This window comes from Enhydra lutris, unplaced genomic scaffold (genome assembly GCF_002288905.1).
Source record: "Enhydra lutris kenyoni isolate GAN:26980312 unplaced genomic scaffold, ASM228890v2 scaffoldscaffold37, whole genome shotgun sequence".
Classification (NCBI taxonomy): domain Eukaryota; kingdom Metazoa; phylum Chordata; class Mammalia; order Carnivora; family Mustelidae; genus Enhydra; species Enhydra lutris.
Window position 1 is genome coordinate 8,574,559 of NW_019154121.1, and position 24,188 is coordinate 8,598,746.

Here is a 24,188-nt window from a genome sequence, read left to right on the forward strand (position 1 = left end):
TTTGAATGGGTTTCCTGGTTTGAAATATTCTTATATACAACTAGATCTCCTGCTTGTACCAAAATATGGTGTATTGAATGTCCTAAATCAAAATGTCCTGACAGGGGAACAATGCTTAAGGATAAGAAAAATGTGAATGAATCGATGAGAAAGTGGGTATCCAATAATATCTATTATTTTTCTGAGATGAAAAGGCAATGATGACATTTTCAGGCATTTACAACTATTCTGGACATAAAAGAAGTATTCTCTAATGGGGTTTTCCAGGAGTATTCAGCCTTAGAACCAGACAGTTAGCACTATGATCTTGGCAGGCTAATTAGCCAGACTTTCCTTTTTAAGCAATTGACTTAATATGCTACATAAAAGAGAATATAAGCTTGATGCCAGCACTCACTAGCCATTGCTGTTGGCCAATGGAAGCTGTCAATGCCAACTTCTCTCACTTCAGTAATAAATTATAAATTCCATACACAAGTATCCCCTCTTACTCTTTAAGAAAAGCTTTGGCTTAAATTGTGCTTAAAATATTTTCCTTTTAGTAAAGCAATATTTTCTCCTTCTCTTCTCTCCTTCCTTCCTAAAACAAAAACAAAAACAAAAACAAAAACAAAAACAAAAACACTATCTTTCAAAAAATCTCTTACTGAAGTGATTCCAGAAAGTTATCTGAGTATAAGTCTCCAGGGAAGTTTAGGCAAGAATCTACATGTCATGTCTTGTGAAAAAATTAATTTTAGAAACCACACAGAGCTTTGAAAATAAAGACCCTAAAAGTTGAAGTTATCACCATCAGATTTGGAGAGAAGACACAAACTTTTTCAAGTTTAAACAACATTGTCTTGGTAATTTCCTTTCTCTGTTGTTCTTTTTCTAATGGAAAAACGGAAGATAATTCAAGAACTAGAAAGGCAGGCTAAGATCATCCTTGTACTTAACCAAAAGAGTGTAAGCAAACAACTGTAGCTGAGAGGGAGCTCCATGAGATCGATACTCCCCGGGGTGGATGTTTTGTTAGGATGAACGGGTACCCAAAGATGATAACCACCATCGATCAAAAAAGTCCTTGATATGCCAGAATAAAATGTATTTCATCTCCATTTTCCTGAGGAGAAAACCAGGGATAAATTACATGTCACAGACCCACAAGTGTTTGGGCATGGGATTAAATTCAGATATCTGATATATCTAACTAAAAAGTCTGTGATTCGAGAGGACTATGGACTGCCTCTCATAGCATGGGACTAATAAGGTGATCTCTAAGATCTCATCAGGAGCAAATATTCTATAAATCAAGGGCCCAAATACTGCCCTTAAATTCTGGCCACCAAAGCCTCAGCCTTCACAATGCAGAAGACACCCCTGGCCCTCCTTCTGCTATGCCTCTCCCCACAAGACTGGGAGACTGGGGAGGCAAGGAGATGTGCCCGCTTGGTATCTGCTCATGGCTATCCAGACACATTCTAAAGTCAAGATTCTAGACCAAGCACTAGCTCTAAGCATTCTGGAATTCTCTGCCCAGATGACCACTTGGCTTGTTTCTAGGGCCTGAGTGAGTGTCTTTGCTGGATTCATTCTCTCTAGGATAGCCCTTGCCTGCCCAGGGCTCAAGATTGAGGACTGGTTAAAGGGAAGCTGTTCACAGAGGGGTGGAGAGTGGGGAAGTAGAAGACCAGAGCTTGGACATGTGGCCTAGGGTGTCCACACACATGCACATGGGGGAGAGCTGGAGGTGAGAAGAGAAGCTAGGCAGGAGTAGGGGTGTAGGCAGGGCCTGCCTTCCCCCACTCCACCTCATCTGGTACTTACAGGACTTAGAGAACTCTAGTTCCAAATCTGACCTTTCAGATTCGAATTATTTGTCAGAGGATGGAACACATTTTTTTTAAAGATTTTATTTATTTATTTGACAGACACAGATCACAAGTAGGCAGAGAGGCAGGCAGAGAGAGAGGAGGAAGCAGGCTCTCCGCTGAGCAGAGAGCCTGGTGTGGGGCTTGATCCCAAGACCCTGGGATCATGACCTGAGCTGAAGACAGAGGCTTTAACCCATTGAGCCACCCAGGAGCCCCTGGAACACATTTTATTAATAGTTTTGTTGACTTATTAGTTTTATATATATCTGTACGTGGCTTCTATTTGTTCTCGATCTCAGATCTGCAAACGTTAATCCCACAGGCATGCTTCACTGGGCTGGTGTGAAGGATTGCTGTTTTTAGGTTTGAACTAATGCCCTATAACAATCAGGGGATTTTGCATGAAAACAGTGATTTGTCGCCTCTCTTGAAGGAAGAGATCTGGCTGTTCCAGTGCAACATTCTGGACTCAGTCATCTTTCGGGATTAAACAACAGTAGCCCCCTTCTAAACATGGAGGGAATGTCCACTTGGCCACCTTCAGGAGTTGAAGGGAAAACTACCGGCATACCCAATGTCCTGTTTTCCACACCACCCTTTGACTGGGACCGATTTCACTCCCTTACATTAGCTATTTGCCCATGTAGACTTCTGAGCCCCGGACCCCTGATCTGAGGAAACCTCTAGGTATTAGCTGAATCACCTCATCTACCAGGATCATCCACAGAAATTAATCTAACTGAGCTGGTTTTGTGACCAAGTCTGTCATTTGGCGTGACTAAAGATCTAACCCAAGTCCTCACGAGTCTCTCACTTAAGACAAGAACATGCGGTAATCACTTGAATTGGGAGAGAAGGCTCTTTAACTATCTGTCTTTCTTCAGTTCAGGGCATTTCAGACAAGCAGTTAGTGAAGGGAGCCCTTCGCGATGGTGCTCACAGGAAGAAAATTACCCCCTGAAAAATTCTTGTGGAAAAATAATGAATCCAAACAACGAGAATATCGTTTGTACCCTCATGTCAAAACATTAATCTTTAAAAGAAGGACAGTGCTTCCCTGTGTACAATCCTTTATTTTCCCCCTTAAAATTGAAAACTCTACGGTGACTCCAATTCCAGTTAAGATCAGAAAGCACGAGCATATGGTGTCTGGAAGCAAAATTAATTATGGCCTCAACATCTCTTCAGCGTTCCTTCTCTTCATCATGTACTAATCTTCTGGGTAGTGTGCTACATGTTAAAATACGGAGAATGAATTGCTGTTAATATGCTGTTGCCAGGTTAAAGTACTAGAGAATGTGAAGATGTCAGAAAACAAATCCCAGAGAGGAATGAAACACTGTTTTCCTTAGCTTATGATTACCATACAAATAGACTCCTTCTGAATTTAAATTAAAATGACAAAAAAAAACCACAACCCTTTACATTCACTTATACGCACTGACAAAGATGGAAGGGGGGACATTCTGCACATCACAGCTCGGGGTGGGGGGGTACTTTCCACCATGGCTAGGGTTTCCCATGCAAAAACACAATCCAACAACACACTCTTCGCTTTGAAACTTGGAAAGTGCCTTGTTGCACAACATTACAGCAGATGACATTTCTTGAATTAAAAGCAAAAATCTGTTATCTTCAACCACAGGGAAAAGTTATTATAAACAACGTATGGGAAAATCTAACAGGCACGTGGAAAGAGGAGCAGAGAAAAAAAAATAACAATTTCTCTAAGTAGAGTTCTGAATGTTTCTGGGATGGAAAGCTTAATTTGGGAAATGCCTGGTCACATTCAACTATCAGTTCTAATCCCAGGATGGAAAGGTTATTTTCTAAGCCCCAACATGTCCAAGAGTGGGCTCTATAATGGCTTTGGTCTACAGTGATGGAACACCCATGACTGAGCTGGGAATAGGCTGTCTTTATAGAGAGGCTTGGCAGGAAAATTCCCAAAGCAACCCAAGACAGTGCAGAAAGGTCTGTGTCCCTGGCTGCCTCTGCTCCCACACATTTGTGTGTACCTTGTAGGTTCTGCCCTTGACCAACTTGACAATATCTACACAATGTTGAAGACTGAGTTCCAGTTCACAATCTTACCTATGCCTTGGCCCCTTAGTTTGGAAGGTTAATATATGGCTTCTACGGAGTGAGTCAAATTTGGACGACATTGCTGTAGTCTCTGAATGAGAATTCAGGCAAATTGATTCTTTCACTAGTTCTTCCATCCATTCATGTATTCGTTCAATGAATATTGGCTAAATTCCTACTACTTGGCAGTCCCTGTTCAAGGCAGAATATGTAACGGTCAGCAAAAACAGAAGTCCTGTCTTATGGAGATTCCATTCTAGTGGGGAAAATAAAGAGCTGGAAAAATAAAGAGATCACAGATATACTTTGTTAGCTAGCGATCAGTGCTAAGGAGAGAACTACAGCAAGGGAGGGGCACCCAAAAACTGGGAATTACAATAGCAAATGGCGTGACCAGGAAAGGCTGTGTTGGAGGGTGACACACGAAGAAGGCTCTGAAGGGAGCTAGCGATCCAGTCACGTGGTGGGTGGAAGGGAAGAGGGTTCCAGGCAGCAGAGTCAACATGAGCTATGGCCCAAAATGTGTCCCAGAGCTCAGCTGACAAAAGGAAGCTGGTGAAGAGCAGAGCAAGACGAGAAAGAGGCAGAGGGACACCTGGGTGGCTGTTGGTTAAGCTACAGCCTTCGCCTCAGGTCATGACCCCAGGGTCCTGGGATGGAGGCCCACATCGGGCTCCTTGCTCGGCGGGGAGCTTTCTTCTTTCTCAGCCTCTGCCTGCTGCTCTGCCTACTTTTGCACTCACATTCTCTCTCTCTCTGACAAATAAATAAAATCTTTAAAAAAAAAAAAAGAAAGAAAGAAAGAAAGGGGCAAAGAGGGAGCAGATTGGACCTGTCCTTAGCAGTTGAGGGTAGAACTTGGGCTTTGCCTGAGTGAGACCCAACTTCTTTGAGTATCTGTAGAAGGGTAAGCATTAATTATAGTGATGCCTCTGACAGTTGTGAAGATTGGGTATGACCTTGGCAGAGTACGTGGCATGTGTCAGTCTCAAAACCAATCTGGAGAGCCTAACCACATGAATGGCCAGCTGCTCCTGACCAGTTGCTCCCTGAGGGCTGACACAGCTGGTTCGTTCCTCTCACACGGAGAGGAGGGCACCATGCCCTGGAAGGACCCAGAGTCTTTGCCAGTTCTAAGAGCTTTCCTAGTTGGGGCCTCCAAACACCTCTACTAAGGTGGAACCTGTTAAAAGTCTAGCTCTCACAATGCGATTTACTTCTTTTGTTGTGGGGGACAGGTCAGATGATGACAGGCACTCTGTCCTTGTCATGTTTGATTGACATTTGTAACAGATTGATGGCTTTACATTTATCTTTGAAAAGAAACCCAGTGTCTCCCCACTGGCATCTTTGGAGAAATGTATACATTTTAATGTGTAACTGGGTCCTGTGTACCCTGAAACAGAACAATTTGAGATTGTTCTCTGCCCAAAGGGCTAACAATGGGGTTCACACACAGAGGAGGACCCCTGAGTACATCACATGATTGGCTTATAATCACTCTTGTCTTGACAAAGAATCTAGGATGCAGGGAAAATTAAAGCCATGAAGGGTAAGGAGGCACTGGCTCAGTATGAATAATAAAAAATAATGAGATGAAGTACCTCAAAAACCATACCAAAAATCCACAGGGAGAGAGTTGTGATGGACAGACCCTGCCTACCTTGAGACATGATGTGTTCTTGATCTTGTACTCCCAGCACCTAGCCCAGAACCTGATGTAGAGTTATTCATACATGTTTGTTCAATCAATTAGTATGTAATTAATACATAAGACAAGGCACAATGCCGTCAACTCATTAAAGGCCAGAGAATGTTGAATTTATTCGTGATGAATTCATAATACAGACTGAATTTATAAGCACACAACCCACTACTTTAAAAATTTTGTTCTTAATAAGGCTTATAGACACCTAGGCCTATGTTTACCCCTTCCTTTATTTTACCTGTCAGTACAATGGTTGACCTTCATTAAAAATAAAGGACCTAAAGTTTCATAACCTTGATTTGTCTGTTGCTTTTCATCCTGAGGTATAAAATTCTAACTGTGGAGAACTTTTCTGTAGGTTCCCTAGATAGACTTTAATCTTGTAAAAGATATTATTCTAGAGCTATCACAGATAAAATATGTGAGAGTTTAAACACTGTGAAGTATCACATAAATTACAATTATGAATGCAATTATTATTCTGACGTCTATTAGCAAAGACCAACTCCCATATTTTTCCTGTTTATGAAAGTAGAAGGCGTTTCCCCAATAATTGCCTGCTTTCTCCCCCACATATCAAATCACATTACTATCAAACATCATAGAAGGACAGTGGCAAGGCGGCAAAAGGTCACCATTACATTGTTTTAACCACGCCCACACCTTTAACCATTTCAGTTAATGTTAAGTAAAACTTGGCCCAGAACTGATGAGGTCATACCGAAAGTGCTTTCATAACTTAGCATAAACTGACCTAAAAAGCAACTGATGACCCTTTCATTTTCCTTTATGAACACTTAGGAAATTTCCAGTACTGTGTACATTCTGACAACTTGCACACTATGTCAATATAAAATCTGTTTTAATTCCTCAGAGGCAGGTAAATCCAGAGATGACATTTTGGAAATAGTTCAAATGTCAAACGGGAGTTTAAACAAAAGCAACTAGTCGAGAAAATTTCAGGCATGTTTGGATTTCAGAAAGTTGTAAGCGCTTTTTTGTTACAAAAGGAATTCAGAAATCCCTGTGCGGTATCAAAAAGTGACACACATTATCCATAGCATGTATTCCTTCCTTCCTTCCTTCCTTCCTTCCTTCCTTCCTTCCTTCCTTCCTTCCCTAGAGCATTCCTGTGTGGGAAGCATTGTTCTTGGAATGAATAACAATTGTCTTACTCCCCACTGCATCCAAGTGCCTATCTTAGTGCCTGTCACACAGTAAGTGTTCAAAAAACACCGCTGAATATTGACTACATAAATGAGTAAATAGATGATGAGTTAATAACAATGTTTTCCCCCACTCTGAAGAATCTTATTTTCTTTGAACACAAATGCCAGCACACTTCCTGTCCTATGAATGGTCTAAGAATTGACAAAACATTTGTTTGGTTTTGCTTACTTTTGCTGCAGGTAGCCTGGATGCTGGAAGGTGGAAAAGCACGCCAGAAAAATAAACAAACAAACAAACAAGCAAATAAATATCACTGCAGAGCAAACGTCCACCTTATTTAGCTGATAGGAGTCTAAGAAGACAATGGAAAATGAAATTGTGCAACCGTAGAGAAAACCTACATTGGGACCTGTGTCAGAAAGGTACACCATGGTTTCTTTCAGGACAAGGGGGTGCCCAGTGCAAACATTACCATGAAGATTCGTGAACAATCTGAAAGGACACAAACTATTGGAATCCAAAAGGTTCTCTAAATGGCCAATGATAAAACCTTCATAGCTTATATGGATGTCACAGGGATCTTACCAAAAGAAATTTCACTTGCCTTCTTACCATCTAATGATTAATTAAAAACAAAAACAAAAACAAAAAACAAAACTGGACTTTAAAAATAGTTTGTTTACAACAATTTTCCCTTAAGGGAAATGGGTCAGAACTGTATGCCTCCCCTCCCCCTGGTGTTTGTACAGAGAAAGTCTCTTCACCAATGCAGTCAGTGCAGGAGAAGAGAAAGCAATCTTAGGACCCCAGAAAAAAAAATGCCACAAAGACTGGTGAGGGACGCTGTGGTACTTTTCCTCTGTGGGAGGAGCCTTCAAGGTCACCCTTCAGAGCCTACTGGTTCTCAGCCTACTTACTATTCTAATACCTTATTTATATGATGTTTCAGCAGATGAGAAGCAGCAAATTAGAAGGCAGAGCACTGGAAGAGAGAGGTGGACTGATAACAGAAGTGAGAACTGGCAAGCTGAGCGCAAGTAAGGAGACCCAAACAGGACTGCATTTGATGGCTCCAGACAGTAATTCACAGTCCAAATGGAAACCCCGCGTCCATGACAGGCAACATAATTTGCAGAGCCCAGTGCAAAATGAAAATGCCAAGCCCCTCGTTCAAAAAAATTATTATGAATTTCCAGACAATGACAGCAGAGCATTAAACCAAGCAGGTGGTCCTTCTGAACACGTGTCCTATATGACTGCAGAGGTAGCTGGACTATGACGCCAGACCCGCTTGTATCATTGTGTTCAGCATGCCAGGCTGGAAAAGTGAAAGACACAGATAATCCACTATGCAAAGTGGTGCAGAAATATAGCTGCTTTTTTAAATTGTTGTTTTGGCACAAAAAAGGTTGAATTTCAGTTATCTGGGAAAGCCACTTGGGTATAATTCCTCCATTTCAGGAGGCACAAGACATCATTACAGTTAAAACACACGTCATCAGTGACAAACTCAGTGTTCACCCTCGACCCAGAATTTGCTTTGCTAAAGTGTTTTTGTCTTGTAAACAGCCTGTTTGTTTATTTTAGGTCTGAGAAGTTTCCTATTTCCTTATGTTCCTCCCTCGTTGATCTGCAGAATCCAAAATCCATAAAGGCTTATTAAATCAGAGAGAGATGAAAGCATAAGATAACTTAAGCCATTCACTAGTCATTATAACCCAGCAATGTATTAATGGAGATCCACTGAAAACATCTCCACTGAAAACATCTCCAGTATTTCTAAACATACGCATGTAAATATAAATGCACCAACTCTATTTGATTAAAGTCTAAGAGGGAGACTTTGGAGACTCTGATTATCAAAGCCCACATTGCACTGAAAGTCATTTCATTGGGCACTAAAACTACTTAAATACAAAAATTATAGAAATATGTCTAAATCTAGTCTTGTAATAAACCACTTTAATAAATATTCCTATTTCCCGTGCATGAACATCATTTCTTCAAGAGGAAAGCATTTCTCACTATGACAGAAAACAATTTAACTAAGTAAAAAATGAACAATTTAGTATGTACATAGCCAAGATGAAGTATGTCTTTATAAAATGGGAAATTTTCAGAGAAGAGAAATTAACTTAAGTGGTAGGAGGTAAAATTGGATTTGTCTTGCTTAACTGCAATGGCACCATATTTAAAAAAGGTGCCCTGGCAAAGGTTCCGCATTGTCAGCCTGTAAGAGTCTGTTTCTAATGTGATAGATTTATTTTACATCTCCTCGCTCATGTTCTCAGATGTGTTCCTTCCTCAAACAACCAATAAATATTATAACCATTTATTATTGACAGAAAAAGTCCCATAAAGAACCTTAATATTATTTACTTAATCTCTGCATTTTAAAGCTGTGTGACAATATCAATAAATTACAGTTGATGGTGACACGATTCTGGACTATGAGATCTTGAAGGGTAGGGTCCTTGTGTTATCAGCCCTGGATGCTCTCTGCTTAACACAGTACCTGGTATATAGTAGGCACTCATGAAACATAAACACGTAATACATATCTGAGACCTCCAACACTTTTAATCAGACATATTCTTCATCAATTTTCAAGAAAACAAATTCCTTTGAAAGGCAAGAATGTCGAATGCATTTAATATTAACTATGAGAAATGATATCGATAACTATAGTAGTTAATATTTGTTGAACACTTCATATGGACAAGACTAAGCCAAATGCTTTATAAAATACATTAACCCATTTAATCCTCAGAACTCAGTAACCTGATTTTACGGACGAGGAGCATGAGCCATAAGAAGTTAAAAACCTGTCCACAGCCATATGGTTGGTATGTGAATGGAAGGGGTTCCAACCCAGAAGTAACCCATGCTTCTCATGGGTATACTGAGTGAATTGCACAGAGTGAATTCCTAGAGGACAGGTAAGGTTACCATGCTCATCTTGTTCAATAGGTTAAGGATAAGCAGAGTTGTCTAAAATAGTGTAATTCACTTTCAACAGAATTGTTGGCCAATTTTCCTATGGAATCCTATAGATAAAATTTAAAATAATAAATATCTAAGAACTATTCATAAAGAAAGATAGGGCTTAATCCAAGCACATGCTGGAGATCACAAATATTTTTGATCATGACACCCAAGGAATTACATAAATGAAAGAGAAAAAGTGATGGTCAATGTTCAAACCAATGTAAATGAAAGTCCCAGTAATAACATGACTTATAAAGACAAATGACTTTCACTGATCTCCCCACCAATGACCAAATCTACACAGCAACCATTATCAGAGAACATTTCTTCCTTCTGAGCCTCTCTTCTGATTGGCTTTCTACAGCAATGGCCCTGTATGGTCCTTTCTTTGCATAAAGAGAAACCCATTTCAAGCTTTGATAGCAAAGTTACATGTTATTACTATAAGGTATGTTAGAGCAACTTGTAGTGCAAAGAGCAAAGAACACAACTGGGTTTCACTAGCACCAGAACTAGCCATCAGAAAGTCAGCAGGATCAAGCCCATCAGAGCTGTTCTGCCTGTCAGTCTGTAGCTGTTTCACGCACACAGCCGCTATCTTATTTCCTTCAGGTTGTTCTAACAAAATACCATAGACTGGGTGGCTCATAAACAGACATTTATTTCTCCTAGCTCTGGAGTCTAGATGCTCAAGGTCAAGATGCCAGCAGATTCGGTGTCTAGTGAAGGCCTGCTTCCTTGGTTGAAAGAAGGTGTCTTTCCAGCGGTGTCCTTGCGGGGCAGAAAGGGAGAGGAATCTCTCCAGAGTCTCTTTGACAAGGCAGTCAAGCCTCTTCCAGAGGGCAGAGTTCCACCCTCGTGACATAATGATTTCCCAAAGGCCCCACATTCAAATACCATCACCTTGGAGATTTGGTTTCAACATGAATTTTAGAGGGACACAAACATTCATCTACAGTTCTCAAGTCCATCATAGCCAGAGATTATCTCTGAATCTCCACAACAAATTCCTGGAAGAGAGAATCTTAATTCTGGTATCAAGGAAGGAAGAATTGAGAGTTAGTGCTCAGAGAAAGGAGATGATGCTGTAAGGTGGTGAGATAGCTCCAAAGTTTTTTACAACAATGTATCTTCTCTGTGAAGACTATCTTCACCTCTCAAGTTCTCAGGCTGACCAAGTCCTTGGTAATTATTTCTACACAGTCTCTTCTATTAGCACCCCCTTTCCTTCTCTACAGTGACGGGGTCCTTGATAGACTCTAGGACTTAGTCAGAGGTAGAAACGGTTTCAGGGCCCTCAATAGCAAATAAACATCCCTTCTCATGCCAGCTCCCCATCAGTGTTAGGTTGAAATGGATGCAAAGTGTGGGCATAACATGAAAGGCTGTTATCATCAATTAGTGATGTCTGTGATGGGAAAATGAGCATGTGAGGCAGGTGTTGATGCTCTTGACTCTCGTTCCAACTCTTTGATTTATAGGTGAGGATTCCGAGGCCTATAGAAATGAGGTAAGCTTGTTATAAGAGGAGTTAACGGGAGGGGCTAGGGGAAAGTCCGGACAACCCAACTACTGTTACTAATGCTTTTTCCAAGGCATCTTTTTTATTTTACTCTTGGGAGTAGACATATCTAAAATAGGGAGAGAGGCCTCTAGGAGGCTAAGAGAACCCCATCACAGTCCACTTTTCAGACACGACTTAGAGAGTCACATGTATGAAAGTCAACAGGACAGAGAGATACAGTCTCACAAGATGAAAATTTAATGAATCTATAGATAAGGTGTTATACTTATTTGTACTTTGAAGACACCAACTGCCTCAGGCCTTAATCATACAATGTGGATGCCGAGTTAGCTAAAAAAAAAAAATCTCTGCCTGAAAACAACATCATTTAACGTTTATTGAGAGCTTACTACATGCTGAGTACTTTTAAAACGACTTCATGTATATTAACTCATTTAATCTTGGTGGCAATCCAATTCATTAGTTACTATAATTACTCCCATTTTCACAGAGCAGGAAACCGAAGCTCAGAGAGGTAATAAAATGCACCCAACATCATGTTGCTAAGAAGTGAGTGAGCTGGGATTTAGATGCGAAAACATCTGATTCTAGAGTCCAGGCTTTTGAGCACTACTCTGCTTGGCTCCTCCCCTCCCCCGTACTGTTGGGAAGCTTAATACGACTACGCATGTCGAAGTGCTCAACAAACCTCTGTCAGTTTGCTGCAACATACAAGGACTGCCATCAACACTTCATTACATGTTGGTTTTAGAATTTTGTTAGAGTTCCATGTGCTTTCCTAGAATAATCTACCTCAAGGTGAACGACATTTAATAGATTTCTGGAACATGTATACCTCTTTGTAACAATGTCAAGAAGATAGGAAAGAAGTCATACAAAGATGACAGAAAATGACAAGTCCAGAAAATAAAGTAGTAACAGTACTAAAACTGGCCTTTAGGCTCTCAAGGTTAATGGTAATCCAGTAGTGACTTTGAATGTAGAAACTTTCAGTGCTTTGAAAGAACCGTGCTTCCAGAGAATCAGCTTTAAAAAGTTGAGAAATGACAAAAAGAATAAGACTGATGAGATCCCGATTTGTGAGGGACACTGAATGCCAGTCAACAGCAACTTCCAGGTGGTCCCATAGACCCCAAGGAGCATGTGAGCCCCATCAGGGATGGCCTTCTGGAAGTCCTGAAATGCTTCGAGTAATGTCATGTCACACAGTCTCTCACTGAAACCCTTATCCCTTTCCGAACTACCCAAATAAATAATCTTAACGAGATCACAAGTACTGCAAAACAAATGAAAAACCAACTATCTAATGAAAGCCAGGCTTGACTAGTGTAAAAATCACTAGAAGTCTTAATATTTGGTCAAGTAAGCAGAGCACTGCACTATGAACCCGTGACCCTTGACTCTACATACTGCCCTCACCCCTTTAGGAGAGCGCAATCTTCCCTCCTATCTGTACCCTGAGACTGCACCTGATAGTAGCTTCCCAGGGCTGCTGGAAGACAGTACCGCAAATTGGGAGGCATTAAAAGAGAAATTTATTCAGCTACAGCTCTGGAAGCTAGAAGTCCACAATTAGGGAGGGTTATGCTCCTAGGCAGGCTCACGCTCCCTCTAAAGGCTCTAGACAGGGGTCCTTCCTTGTCTTTTCCTACTTTCTGGTGGTTGCTGGCAGTCCTCGGCCTTACTTGGTTTGTGGCATCATTACTCTTACGCCTCCTTTCACCTGACTGTCTTCTGTAATAACATCTCTGTGTCCAGACTTTCCTCTCCTAATAAGGACACTAGGTACTGAATTCGGGTCCACCCTAATCCAGTATGAACGAATTTTAACTTAATTATATCCGCAAAGATCCTGTTTCCAAATAAGATCCCATTCATGAACACAGGGGAATTAGGACTTCAACACTTCTTTGGGGCGCGTCATGCACCTGTTTGGACAGCGTGCACACAATCATCTGAAAGCTTTCCCAGCACCAAAGTTATAGGCTCATTAAAGTGTTTATTGAGTTTGCTTCCATTTTTTCAAATTAGATAGCCTTTGTCTTCAGCATTAGGGACCATTAATCAGACAAACCCCAAGCTCCGCGCCGACCAGCCGGGTGACCCTGGCAAATTGCCTAGGAGCCCAGAGCCCTGGTTTCTTTCCAGGATTGCAGTCAAAGCTAAAGGAGAAAACACCAGCATGCCTGGGACACAAGGCAGCACTATGCTCTGGGTGAAGGTTTCTCTTCCCACCTTCCCGTCATACCTGAGAGAGAAAGGCACAGACAGGCCCAGGCAGGATCCAGGAGTCTCCCTAACAATGGTGGGGAAGAATGTAGAGAAGCAAAGCAGTGGTTTCAATTAAAATTCACTGTTTCTCTCAGAACAGAACAAAGTAATAAACCAATGCAGTAAATTAGTGCTGTGGAATTAACGCCCAGATAGAAGAAATAAAAGAAAAATTTATGACCTTAGTCAATCTCTTTTTTAAGATATATATACACAGCTCCATCATCTCCTTTATTTATACCCTCCCAAATAATTCTCAGTCATTTTCAGGAGCAGTTAGGCCCACAGCTGAGCCCCAGGGGCAGGCTGAATATCTAGGAGCTCTACTCCATCTCGGCAGGTCAGCAGGAGGACAGGGGAGCAGCACATAAGGCTTAGCACCAGCCACACTGAATGACCAGCACCCTGCCCCTGGGGAGGCAGCTTTGAGCCACCTACAGAGCTGGGCAGTCCCCAGCTAGGTGGTGGCATCATTCTCTTCCCTCCAGGGGTGCCCGCTCAGTCCTCTCTCCCTTTTGCCAAGATTCCCCATTCCTGACTGTCATTTGGTTTTATACAATCCTTTTTCCAAGTAACAGTTGTATTAATGCAAAGATCTGAATCTCCGAAATGGGTAAACTCTCATACTGTTGCCTAACTAGCAATCCTGTCCTGTGTAAGGACAAACTTGACTTAATTTGTGGGGGAGGGGTGGTCCAAAGATTTCCTTCCTATTACTGAGGGGGGCACCAGTTCCCACGTTGCTAAGTCTTTCCAATCCTATGATGTATCTAAAGATGGTGATCTGGGCCCCCAGTGTAAGTCCCCACAAATCTACCGGTCGGCTGGGTCTTATAGCACACTGCATACTTACTGGGAATGCCAATGGCCTCGGAGAGCCTTCATCTATGTACTTGACTACAGAATCCTCTGTGGAGGTCAAAAGTTTTTTGTTTTTTTTTTTGTTTTTTTCTTTTTCATCCACTTTTATTCCAGGAAAGGGACAATCCTCATATTTATCCGTCAGAAGGTTGACATTAAGCAGAAACAGGATTTAGAGTTGTGTAAGTCTTTCAAGGAAATAAACCCGGAAACCCTCAAAATAATCCCTTCACGCTGTCTTCTGAAGAATGCTCTTCAAAAGTGACTCTGAGGACAATTCTGTTACAGCCAAATCCTCTCCAAATACTAAGAGTAGAGAAAAGGATAACTTTATCCACATTCATTCTGTGTGACGTTTTGTTATTATTTTGTTCTTTTTTTTAAGATTTTATGTTTGTTTTTTTTTTGTTTTTTTTTGTTTTTGACAGAGAGAGACACAGCGAGAGAGGGAACACAAGCATGGGGAGTGGGAGAGGGAGAAGCAGACTTCCCATGGAGCAGGGAGCCTGATGCGGGGCTCGATCTCACGACCCTGGGATCATGAGATGAGCCAAAGGCAGACACTTAACGACTGAGCCACCCAGGCACTCCTATTTTGTTCTTCTTTTCCTAACGGAATTGATTTCAAGAGCCTTTAAAATACAAAGAATCTGGAATCTGAGGGAAGTGAGAGGCAGCTCTAGATTTTTTCCCATTTTTATTTTATTTCATTTTATTAATTATTGATGATACATAGGTACGCATATCTACCTATATGTAGATATACGTATAGATGCCCTTTTTTTGGTTAACTACACCATCATACTTTCATAACCAGTCATTTACACAGGTTGCTTTGGTAAGGGCTATATGGAAGAGTCCTGCAAAATATTCCATATTCATTTATTGGTTCACAACAGGGCTAATTTTACCCCCAGGAGACATAACAATGCCAAGAGGTATTTTGACTGTCACAATTCTTGTCCTATTCAGTAATGCATAGGACAGCCCTCACCAGGAGACTTGTCCAGTCCAAAATGCTGATAGTCCCGAGGGTGAGAAACTCTGAAACTAGCACTTACAATCATAACAAGCATGCAGACAAAATCGAGCCACAAGGAGAGCCTCAGTCCACAACAGGGAAAAGCATATTCTTCTCAAGATGGCCAGCCCTGACCAAGCCCTCTGCCCCCTCAGAATCCCACCCCCATCCCTCCAGCCCATAGTTGCGAGTTGATCAAGTGGGGAAACCTGCAGCCTCCCAGGGAACATAATGACAGTGCAGAAAAGTTCCCTTTGTCCTTGTTCATTAGGAGCACATTCATGGGGATGCAAAGGTCACTGCTGAATTTAAATAACCCCCCTGTGATAAATCTGCATGAGCCCGATTTGTTCTACTGGACTTGTTGGATTAAATGAACACAATTTAATGTTCTATAGGACAAGGCCTCCTTTCATGGCTGAAAGAAGGAGCGAGGGTGATTTACAGTTTCATACATACTCATTCGCTACATTATCTGCTTTGTGCCTGTACTTATGAATATCAACTCATCATCTAGCGGCCACTTCTACCCATTCAGGAGAATTTAGCTTTCCATTAGGAAGGAATAAAGAATAAGACACGGTAACAAGAGATTTCCCCAGCGTTCACACTGAAGAAAAAGCACCAATATTTGTACCCTTGTCCCTCACCTTGGGTGTTTTTTTCTTTTTAATCTCTGGTTTTATACATAAAACAAGGTTTCCTTCTGGTTTCCAGGAAAAGATAGTTTCCTAAGCAGATTATCACCAAACAGGGCTGTGCGGCAACATAAGGATTAGGTTACTTAATATATTACATTATTTTTGAGTACCACTATCTTACGAACTAATCCTTTTTTATAATGAGATACTAATATCAAATGTCTGTTTATTCATTGAAGTAGGTCTGACCTCCACTTAGTAACGACTTCCCTTTTATCCAAAAATGTGGAAATAATACAAGTGCATCCAAACATTTTATAACCCAGATTTTTAGTCAATCACAAGCCTTAAGGAATCAATGATGTTTTTGCTCATGGATGATTAAAGAGACTGGATTTTTGTTTGTCTCCACTTCATAAAACACAAAGTATAAGCAACGTTATGAGATCTGATTTTGGGGGTGGCAAAGAGAGAGCACTTTGAATTCATAGTCACAACTCAAAACTCCAGCACTGTGAGGAAAGAGTGTACGGATAAATTATAAGGTGGAAACGACCTTGCCCTCAGTTGTGTGTCTCAGCACCATGTTACCTCCCTCTTGTGTTTCTTGTCGGTACTAAAGTCTAGAGCCTTGCTAACGAGGCTCTCTAGGGAAGCAACATCCGACTCCCTTGGAAACTTGCTAGAAGTGTAAATTATCAGGCTCCCCCTCAGCGATCTGCAGCCTAATAAGATGGTCAGGTGATCACGCTGAAGTGCGGTCTTGACTTTTCCCTTTTCCTTCTGTTACTCCTCCTGCTGATTTACCCACTATGTCTTATATATACACCAAAAGGTATGCTAATAGTATCTGGAGTTGATTAAGAAACAGAGGACATCCAGTATTCTAATAAGCTACCCCTCCCATTTTAATAGGGAAAAAATATCTAAATCCAAAGATACCAACGGATGATGGCAGAATTTGAGGTGTCCCTGCAGCAGAAACACTTTTAAAGAGGATCTCTGCCTTTCCACCCACCTGGAGGGCAGGGCAGTTGATCTACCCACACATGAAGCATCTTTTGGTCAGGTTTGTCCCAAGATGCCCGCAGAAAGTAAAAGAGAATTGGGCTTCATCACCCCTCAAACACCGGTGGAGATGCCTGTGACCCAAGCATGCGTCAAAGGGAAACATCACAACTGCAGGAAGGAAATCAGAAAGCCTATGCCCTGTGTAATCGACCAGCAGAAGATCTGGAAGAAGCAAGGATCACTTTCACAGACATGGGCTCTCAAGGCAGCATATGTCAATCCTGGTTGTATGTTTAACAGAGGCAAAGGAAAACATGGAGGGATCTTTCCTATGTATGTTTTTTCCCTCTGAAAGTATTATTTCTAAGTTGGCCTCTTAAAAGAAAGAGATACAACCCAAGGCTTTTAAAAATCCAAATATCACCAAACCAAAAAGAGAGAAAGAGAGAGAGAAGAGATGCACATATTTGTTATTTCTAGTATCTCACAACGTTCCAGACACTTATGAGTCTTTTAAAATTCCTTTTCTAATTGTATAATGCCTCTCAAACTAGCTTCAACAGCAGCAGATGGGTTTTCAAGTCAACTTAACTTGTTTTCTGGCTTGCTCTCTCTGCAGATGGACCCATTCTTCAAGGCCCACTTCAGATCTGGGAAGTCCTTGCCCCAGCCCCTTTCTGACATGTTACCCTGTTCACAGCTTACATTCCACAGAGTTTGACCATTTATTTCTTATAAGTTGCCTTATGCTCTTTGCTAAAGTACATTGTATGTGTGACTGTCCTATTTTTCCCATGAGAATAAATTCCCTGAATGCACAAATGATCTCATGCTTCTCTTATATATCTGCCATCCCACAACACCTGGGGTCTAAAATAGCAGAGGTAGACAGTAGTGCATAATACACTTTATAAGCCTGAATGGAAGGTTCCAGTGCTATACACCGTGTACTGAGGAAAAACACTGCAGCCTTTCAAGTACGCCTTCATCAAAAGACAGTGCTGGGAAAACTCTGCGTGCAACTTACATAAACTTTATTCTAGGGTGGAATACAGGATGATTAATAATAGTAACAGCAGGGGCGCCTGGGTGGTTCAGTGGGTTAAAGCCTCTGCCTTCGGCTCGGGTCGTGATCCCAGGGTCCTGGGATCGAGCCCCGCATCGGGCTCTCTGCTTAGCAGGGAGCCTGCCTCCCCACCACCCCGTCTCTGCCTGCCTCTCTGCCTATTTGTGACCTCTGTCAAATAAATAAATAAATAAATAAAATCTTTAAAAAAAAAAAAAAGTAATAGTAACAGCAACAGCTAACATCTCCTGAGTGCTCTACCAAATGCCGGCGTGCTTGCGCTCTGCTAAGTGGTATCCATACTACAGATACAACTAAAATAAACCTTCTAAGACCCTGGAGGAACTTCTCACACCTGCTCCCCAACTGAGCCAGGATGACTAGTCAATGGCCAACTAAAATTTTGTTTCAAGGGCTGGAAGCAAGCATTTGAGTGCCTGCTTCCCCAAAGAGGCAAGTGGACACCAGCCTGCTGGGGGACTGCAGCTCAGAACACACTGGTAGGGCTCTAGTTACCAGTGAGCTGGGGCAGACATCCACAAAGACGCTGCCCTGGACTGAATTTGGCTGCTCTGCCTGGAGTGAATCAGGGGTTCTCTGTACAGGTAGAAAGGACGTCAGAGGTACAGTTTTTGTTTTTACTCTTAAGCTACAACAATTACTCAGGAAGGTCCCAGATTACTGCTTTTATGTGGTTTTAGGTCTGTTAGAAAAAAAAAAAAGGCATTTTGGGTAGGTAACACTGTTCAACAGAGAAATTTCTCTCACTGCTTAGGTCTGGGACATCTGTTATCTGCTGCAGTCTGTGGACCATGGCCACTGACATTATTTGAGCATGCATTAATCATTTAAATCTTATTTATTATGGAGCACATTGCCAAAACAAAACAAAAGTCTTTAAATTTCAGCTCTACCACAAAGAAAGGAATGAAAGGTCATTCTACATCCAGTTGAAAAAAAAAATCTAAAGCAAAGATCTTTAATAAATATGCTGGTGGGTGCACTCCCACTTCATTACTAAAAGATGTTACGTTAACATAACTATTTCAGACAAATGCCTTTAGAAAGACAGGAAGAAATGCCAAAGAGGTTTTGTAGAACTGGCTTAAGACTGCTCCACAGGCAGCATTATATTAGAGCAACGATTTTCACAAGAATTACACCAGGCTTGTGGTTCTGTGAATTTCCATAGAAAGGAATAGAGTGATAACATGATTCTTACAGAGCTTTGTAGTTTACTGACAACTTTCAAACACATCACGACTTTCAGTCTTCATGAGTAACACCCGCCCCCCCACCATGAAGTCAGCAATGCCATTTTCATTTTATAGATAAGAAGCTGAGGTCCAAGAAGAGTGAATGATGTGTCTGTAATCAAAGGTAAGGCAATCAGAATGGGGTATCACCGATTGCGGTCTCAATGCTGCAGGCACTGTGCTAATGTGCTAAGCATTTCAGAGGACTCCTAAGTTCCTTGCAACAATCCTCGCTCAGTAAAAAGGAAAATTTCAGAAAGGTTCCAGAATTTTCCCAAGTTCATAAAAGCTGGTGAAGTCAGGACTGTCTCATTTGGTTTATGTTTCCCCTTGGTGTGGTCAATTGTGTTTCCCAGCAAGGAAGTGCAGAGCAGGGACTTAAAAACCAGGACTTCTAACTCCAAATATTACCGCCTCCATGAAGCACTCCCTGACCATCACTCTCACCAAGGCCACGTTGAGTGAAATTCTCCCACCATGATCAATTATTGTACTCTTTCACTGTGTGATAAACATGAGTTACTTTGTTAATTTCATGTAACTTTGGGTTCCAGGAAGGTTTGGATCATATCTTAAGTTTATATAGCTGTTACTAGACTTTGTTTGGAAACTAGTAGGCATGATAATAAATGTCTGGTGAGTAAGTGAATCAATAAAATCCAGTGTTTTCTTACCATGTGCTGGAGAATTACAAAGTAATGCTCTTTCTTTTAGACAATTAGAAAAGGGAGTGTAAAATGCCATTCCTGGCACAAATGGTTTTTTAAAATCTATGGCAAGGACAGAGAAATTGTAAATATAATTAAGGCTCTTATTACACATTATAGGCTAAATTGTGACCATACAAGAGTTTCTGAGATTTCATACAAACTTCTAAAATCTGCACAAAAGACAGCTTTAGTTACATGTTCTTCTCCGCAGATAATCTACAGCCTACCTTCTTCATATCCAATTCAAATCCTTCCCTATGACTTCATTCTAAAATCTTTTCGGTCATCAGAGGAGAAAGAGAAGAGTTAAAACTGTCCTTCTGCTGGGTCTTTTACTTCTCAAAAAGAGGGTGGTGGGCTCACTCTGAATGACTCGAGTGGCAAGGGAATTAGAAGGAAGGCAGAAGGTGACTGGGGGTGTTTCACATTCCACGGGGGTTGTGAAATATGAAGACATCTGTGCCCTCAACTTCTTTACTGTGACATTTTTTTCGGTCTTCATCCTCTCTCTCTCTCTTGACTTTCTAAAATATCTGAATTTGTTTCTCTGTCACCATATTCCACAGAGTCCTTAAGCTATACTGAGAAAGTGAATCAGGAGGGGATTTCCAGCACAGCTCACGGGTCCCACAGGTCCTTGGGCAGTTTCCCTTATGTAACATGGTTCTGAAAGGCTGAGCTAGCCTCCAAATCTCTGAGACTTCTCTTGCAAGTTCCAGCGGGCTTCAGTCAGAAAGATAGAAGATGACCACTCTTTGTCTAGGAGTGAAATGCAAGTGAAATCCTGATTCCACTGTTCGCATGTGAGACTCTGCCTAACAAGAAGACTGACCCACTTATAATTAGAGAAAATCAATTATTTCCAAAAAACATGACATTCTCTCTAAAGTATGTTCACAGGAATCTGACATTTATAAACTACATGGGGTCAGCTGTATGTTTCCTCTTTAACAAGCACAGGCAGGAGAAATGACTATCAACCCCATCAGTAGTTTGTTAGGAAAACTGGGTATGTCCACACCAGCAAATACCAACCAGCCTAACTTTTGACCACTGTCAATTCACTTGCCTGGGGTGAAACAACAATAGCTTTTTTTTTTTTTCTTTTTTCTAGCTTTCAATTAATTCAGACTCTATCCACCACAACTCTCACTGACGATTTGGCTCTCTTGTTCAGATCTAAACTAGGCAAATCACAAGAAAGCAAGGAACCTCTGAGAGCTTCCCAGTGTATGCACTTGTCTCAGAATGCAGTCCACCGAACTCCACACCAGCCCCTCCTGAGCCTTAGCCAGCAAATTGTCAGAATGATCTCTAGAAATGTTTTTATGCAAAAGACCAAAAAATCTACAGGTGGTACACTTTATGTAAAAATTGAGACACCGGAAGTTCTTCTAAACATTGACACTATACTCATGGGTACTACAGGAATCACAAAAAATCTGGGGTTTAAATTTAAGGCTTAAAGGAGATCATTTACACCAAGCTAGATGAAGGTCAAGCAAGGGAGAAGTTCCCAGAAGTACAGGTGTCACAAAGCCAGCTTACCGACAGAACCCAGCATTGGCCAGGTTATTCCTTCCCCAGAAAGACAAAGGGGGCATGCAGCCTTCTGAGTGGCTGAGGAACAACTTTTTATTATAACAAGGAAAGCAAATCTAAAGCTTTTCGTGAAAGCCTCTCATTTCTATTAGATTATTTCACCTTGGTTCAGCTGAAGTTAAAACATACCAGCCAGAACATACCAAGTAGAATGCTCACCTTTTCAGAAACTATCCCCCCCCCGGGGGGGAGGGACGAGAGAGAGAGAGAGAATGTTATTCTCCATATCATGAGAATGTTATTCTCCATATCATAAAATAAGTCAGGGGGAAAATAAATGAAATAAATAAGCAGGTGTCAGGCTGATGGATTTAAAAGCCGGACGACCAATTGGAAAAAAAGTCATATGATCATTCCCTTACCTGTTTTGGTATTGATGGCAAAGAAGTTCTGGGGATTCCCACTTGTAATCCTGTATGTCAGTTTCTCATTGGAACTGGAGTCTGGATCCTCAGCCTGGATCTGAATGACAGATACGTCCTTTGGCGAGTTTTCCATGACAACAGGATAATAAATAGGTTCCGAGGTCAGGGGGGCATTGTCATTCACATCTTCAATTTCAATGTAGACCTCAATCGTGGAATAAAGTGGAACAACGCCCCGGTCTGTGGCGTACACGGTCAGCCAGTAGGACCCCGTTGTCTCTCGATCAAGAATGTCTGCAGTAGAGATGACTCCTAAAAGAAAAGCAGAGAGAACATGACTGCTACAGCAAAACTGGAAGACGGTAAGTAAACTGTCCCTGATTCAGGGGTGCTGTGCGAAGTAATCTTGGCATATAAAAAAAATCCTTAATACAAATTTAATTAAGATGTTTCTCTTTACATAAGAAAATTATTTTCTGCAACACCATATTAAAGAGTTCTCCTACCATTTGAGAATTATTATTATGTTCACAAATACTTTATTTGAATTTTGGGGAAAAGACATACCTTAATACACACACACGTACACATGCACATGGATACACACACACACACACACACAAAGACAATAGGAAGCAATGGGAAAAGAGTAGTCCAGAGGTCAAAACACTTCCCAAGGCTCATGGGAAATCAGAGCAATGTCAGGTCAGTATCTCCATTTGACCTGATATTGAGTTCATTTCCTATGCAACAGAAAGCTGTCCCAGGGTAAATTATTTTATTTGTTCATTCACAAAAATGAAAAAGTCCTTTCAAATATTCCTTTGCAAGCTAGGATGGAAAATATTTTGCATGCAAAGAGGGAAGGTTTCTTCACACTGTTTCCCTGAAACTCCAATGTCACAGTTATTCCAAAAGAATGAGAGAAGAAGCTATGCCAGCATGCTTTCTGAATGGTCTTTACCCCGTCAAGAACCCTACAGTGGTCTCTAAATAAATTCTGAGCCACTCTGAGAGCTACTTTGGACAATCATTTTAAATTAGGAGCAGAAAAATGCCTGATCTCCTCCCTTCACCTTTCCCATTTCATGGTCAAAATAAGTGCCAACCAGGAAATCTGATGTCCTTCAGAAAAGCCAGAGAGAAAACACAGTGCTTTAGAATGTTTTCACAGGGCTCACCCAAAACACCACGCTACAGAAACTTGCTACAGGAGCTCCTAACCACTTTCACCAGGGTGGGAAAACCTGGGCTTACCTTATAAAATCTCTTAGAGGAATCAGGATACTTGTGGAACGCATGCAATCTGTGTAAATCCTTAAATCCGAAAAGAAAGCCATGGAAAAAGTCAAGAAATAGCTCTCTAATTCTAGACTGAATGCTCTACACTCTGCATTCCCGTCAGACTTTAGACTGTATCAGGCACATATTTTGACCTACCGACCCTGGATAAACAAAATGCCAAGTATGGCAAGTGGAAGAGAGGAGGGCATTGTCTGTCTAGAAATAGGCTGGAGTACTCTAAGTTGTCTCAAATTAAGAATGGCTGATATTGTAAGGGAAAGAACCTAACTGATGGAGTTTCAGCTCCAAAGTTATCCAGCAAAGAACCATTATGCAATGGGACAAAAGATAATCTGTTTTTTTTTTCTTTTTTAAAAGATTTTATTTTTAAATAATCTTTATACCAAACATGGGGCTTGAACTTACAACCCTGAGATCAGGAGTCACATGCTCTACTGACTGAGCCAGCCAGGCACCCTGACAAAAGATAATCTTAAATATCCTCAGTGCAAATATGTAAAACACGATGGGTTTCTTGTAGATTCACGGGTGTTACCTAGAAGTCAAAATAGGGATGGCCATATGGCATCAGGAGAATAGAGAGCAGATAACAGGGTAGGAAGAAAAACAGGAAGAGCAAAACACAGTAATTATAAACATACTGCTATGGGTCCATTGACTAAATGAGTAATAGACACCCTTATAAACTGGGCTGAAACAGGGTAGAATGATAGGACATTAAGGTCAAGAGAGGCTGGTGGGCCAGAG

At 41.2% G+C, this 24,188-nt stretch overlaps 1 protein-coding gene across 1 annotated transcript in view; it reads right to left on the bottom strand.

Moving 5' to 3' along the window:
• LOC111154480 (FAT atypical cadherin 3) overlaps positions 1-24,188 on the bottom strand; it is a 507,157-nt gene that overhangs the window by 322,220 nt on the left and 160,749 nt on the right. Inside the window, exon 2 of the mRNA XM_022514093.1 lies at positions 22,134-22,448. Within this exon, the coding sequence (XP_022369801.1) occupies positions 22,134-22,448 (315 nt within the window). The remainder of the gene's footprint in view (positions 1-22,133; positions 22,449-24,188) is intronic.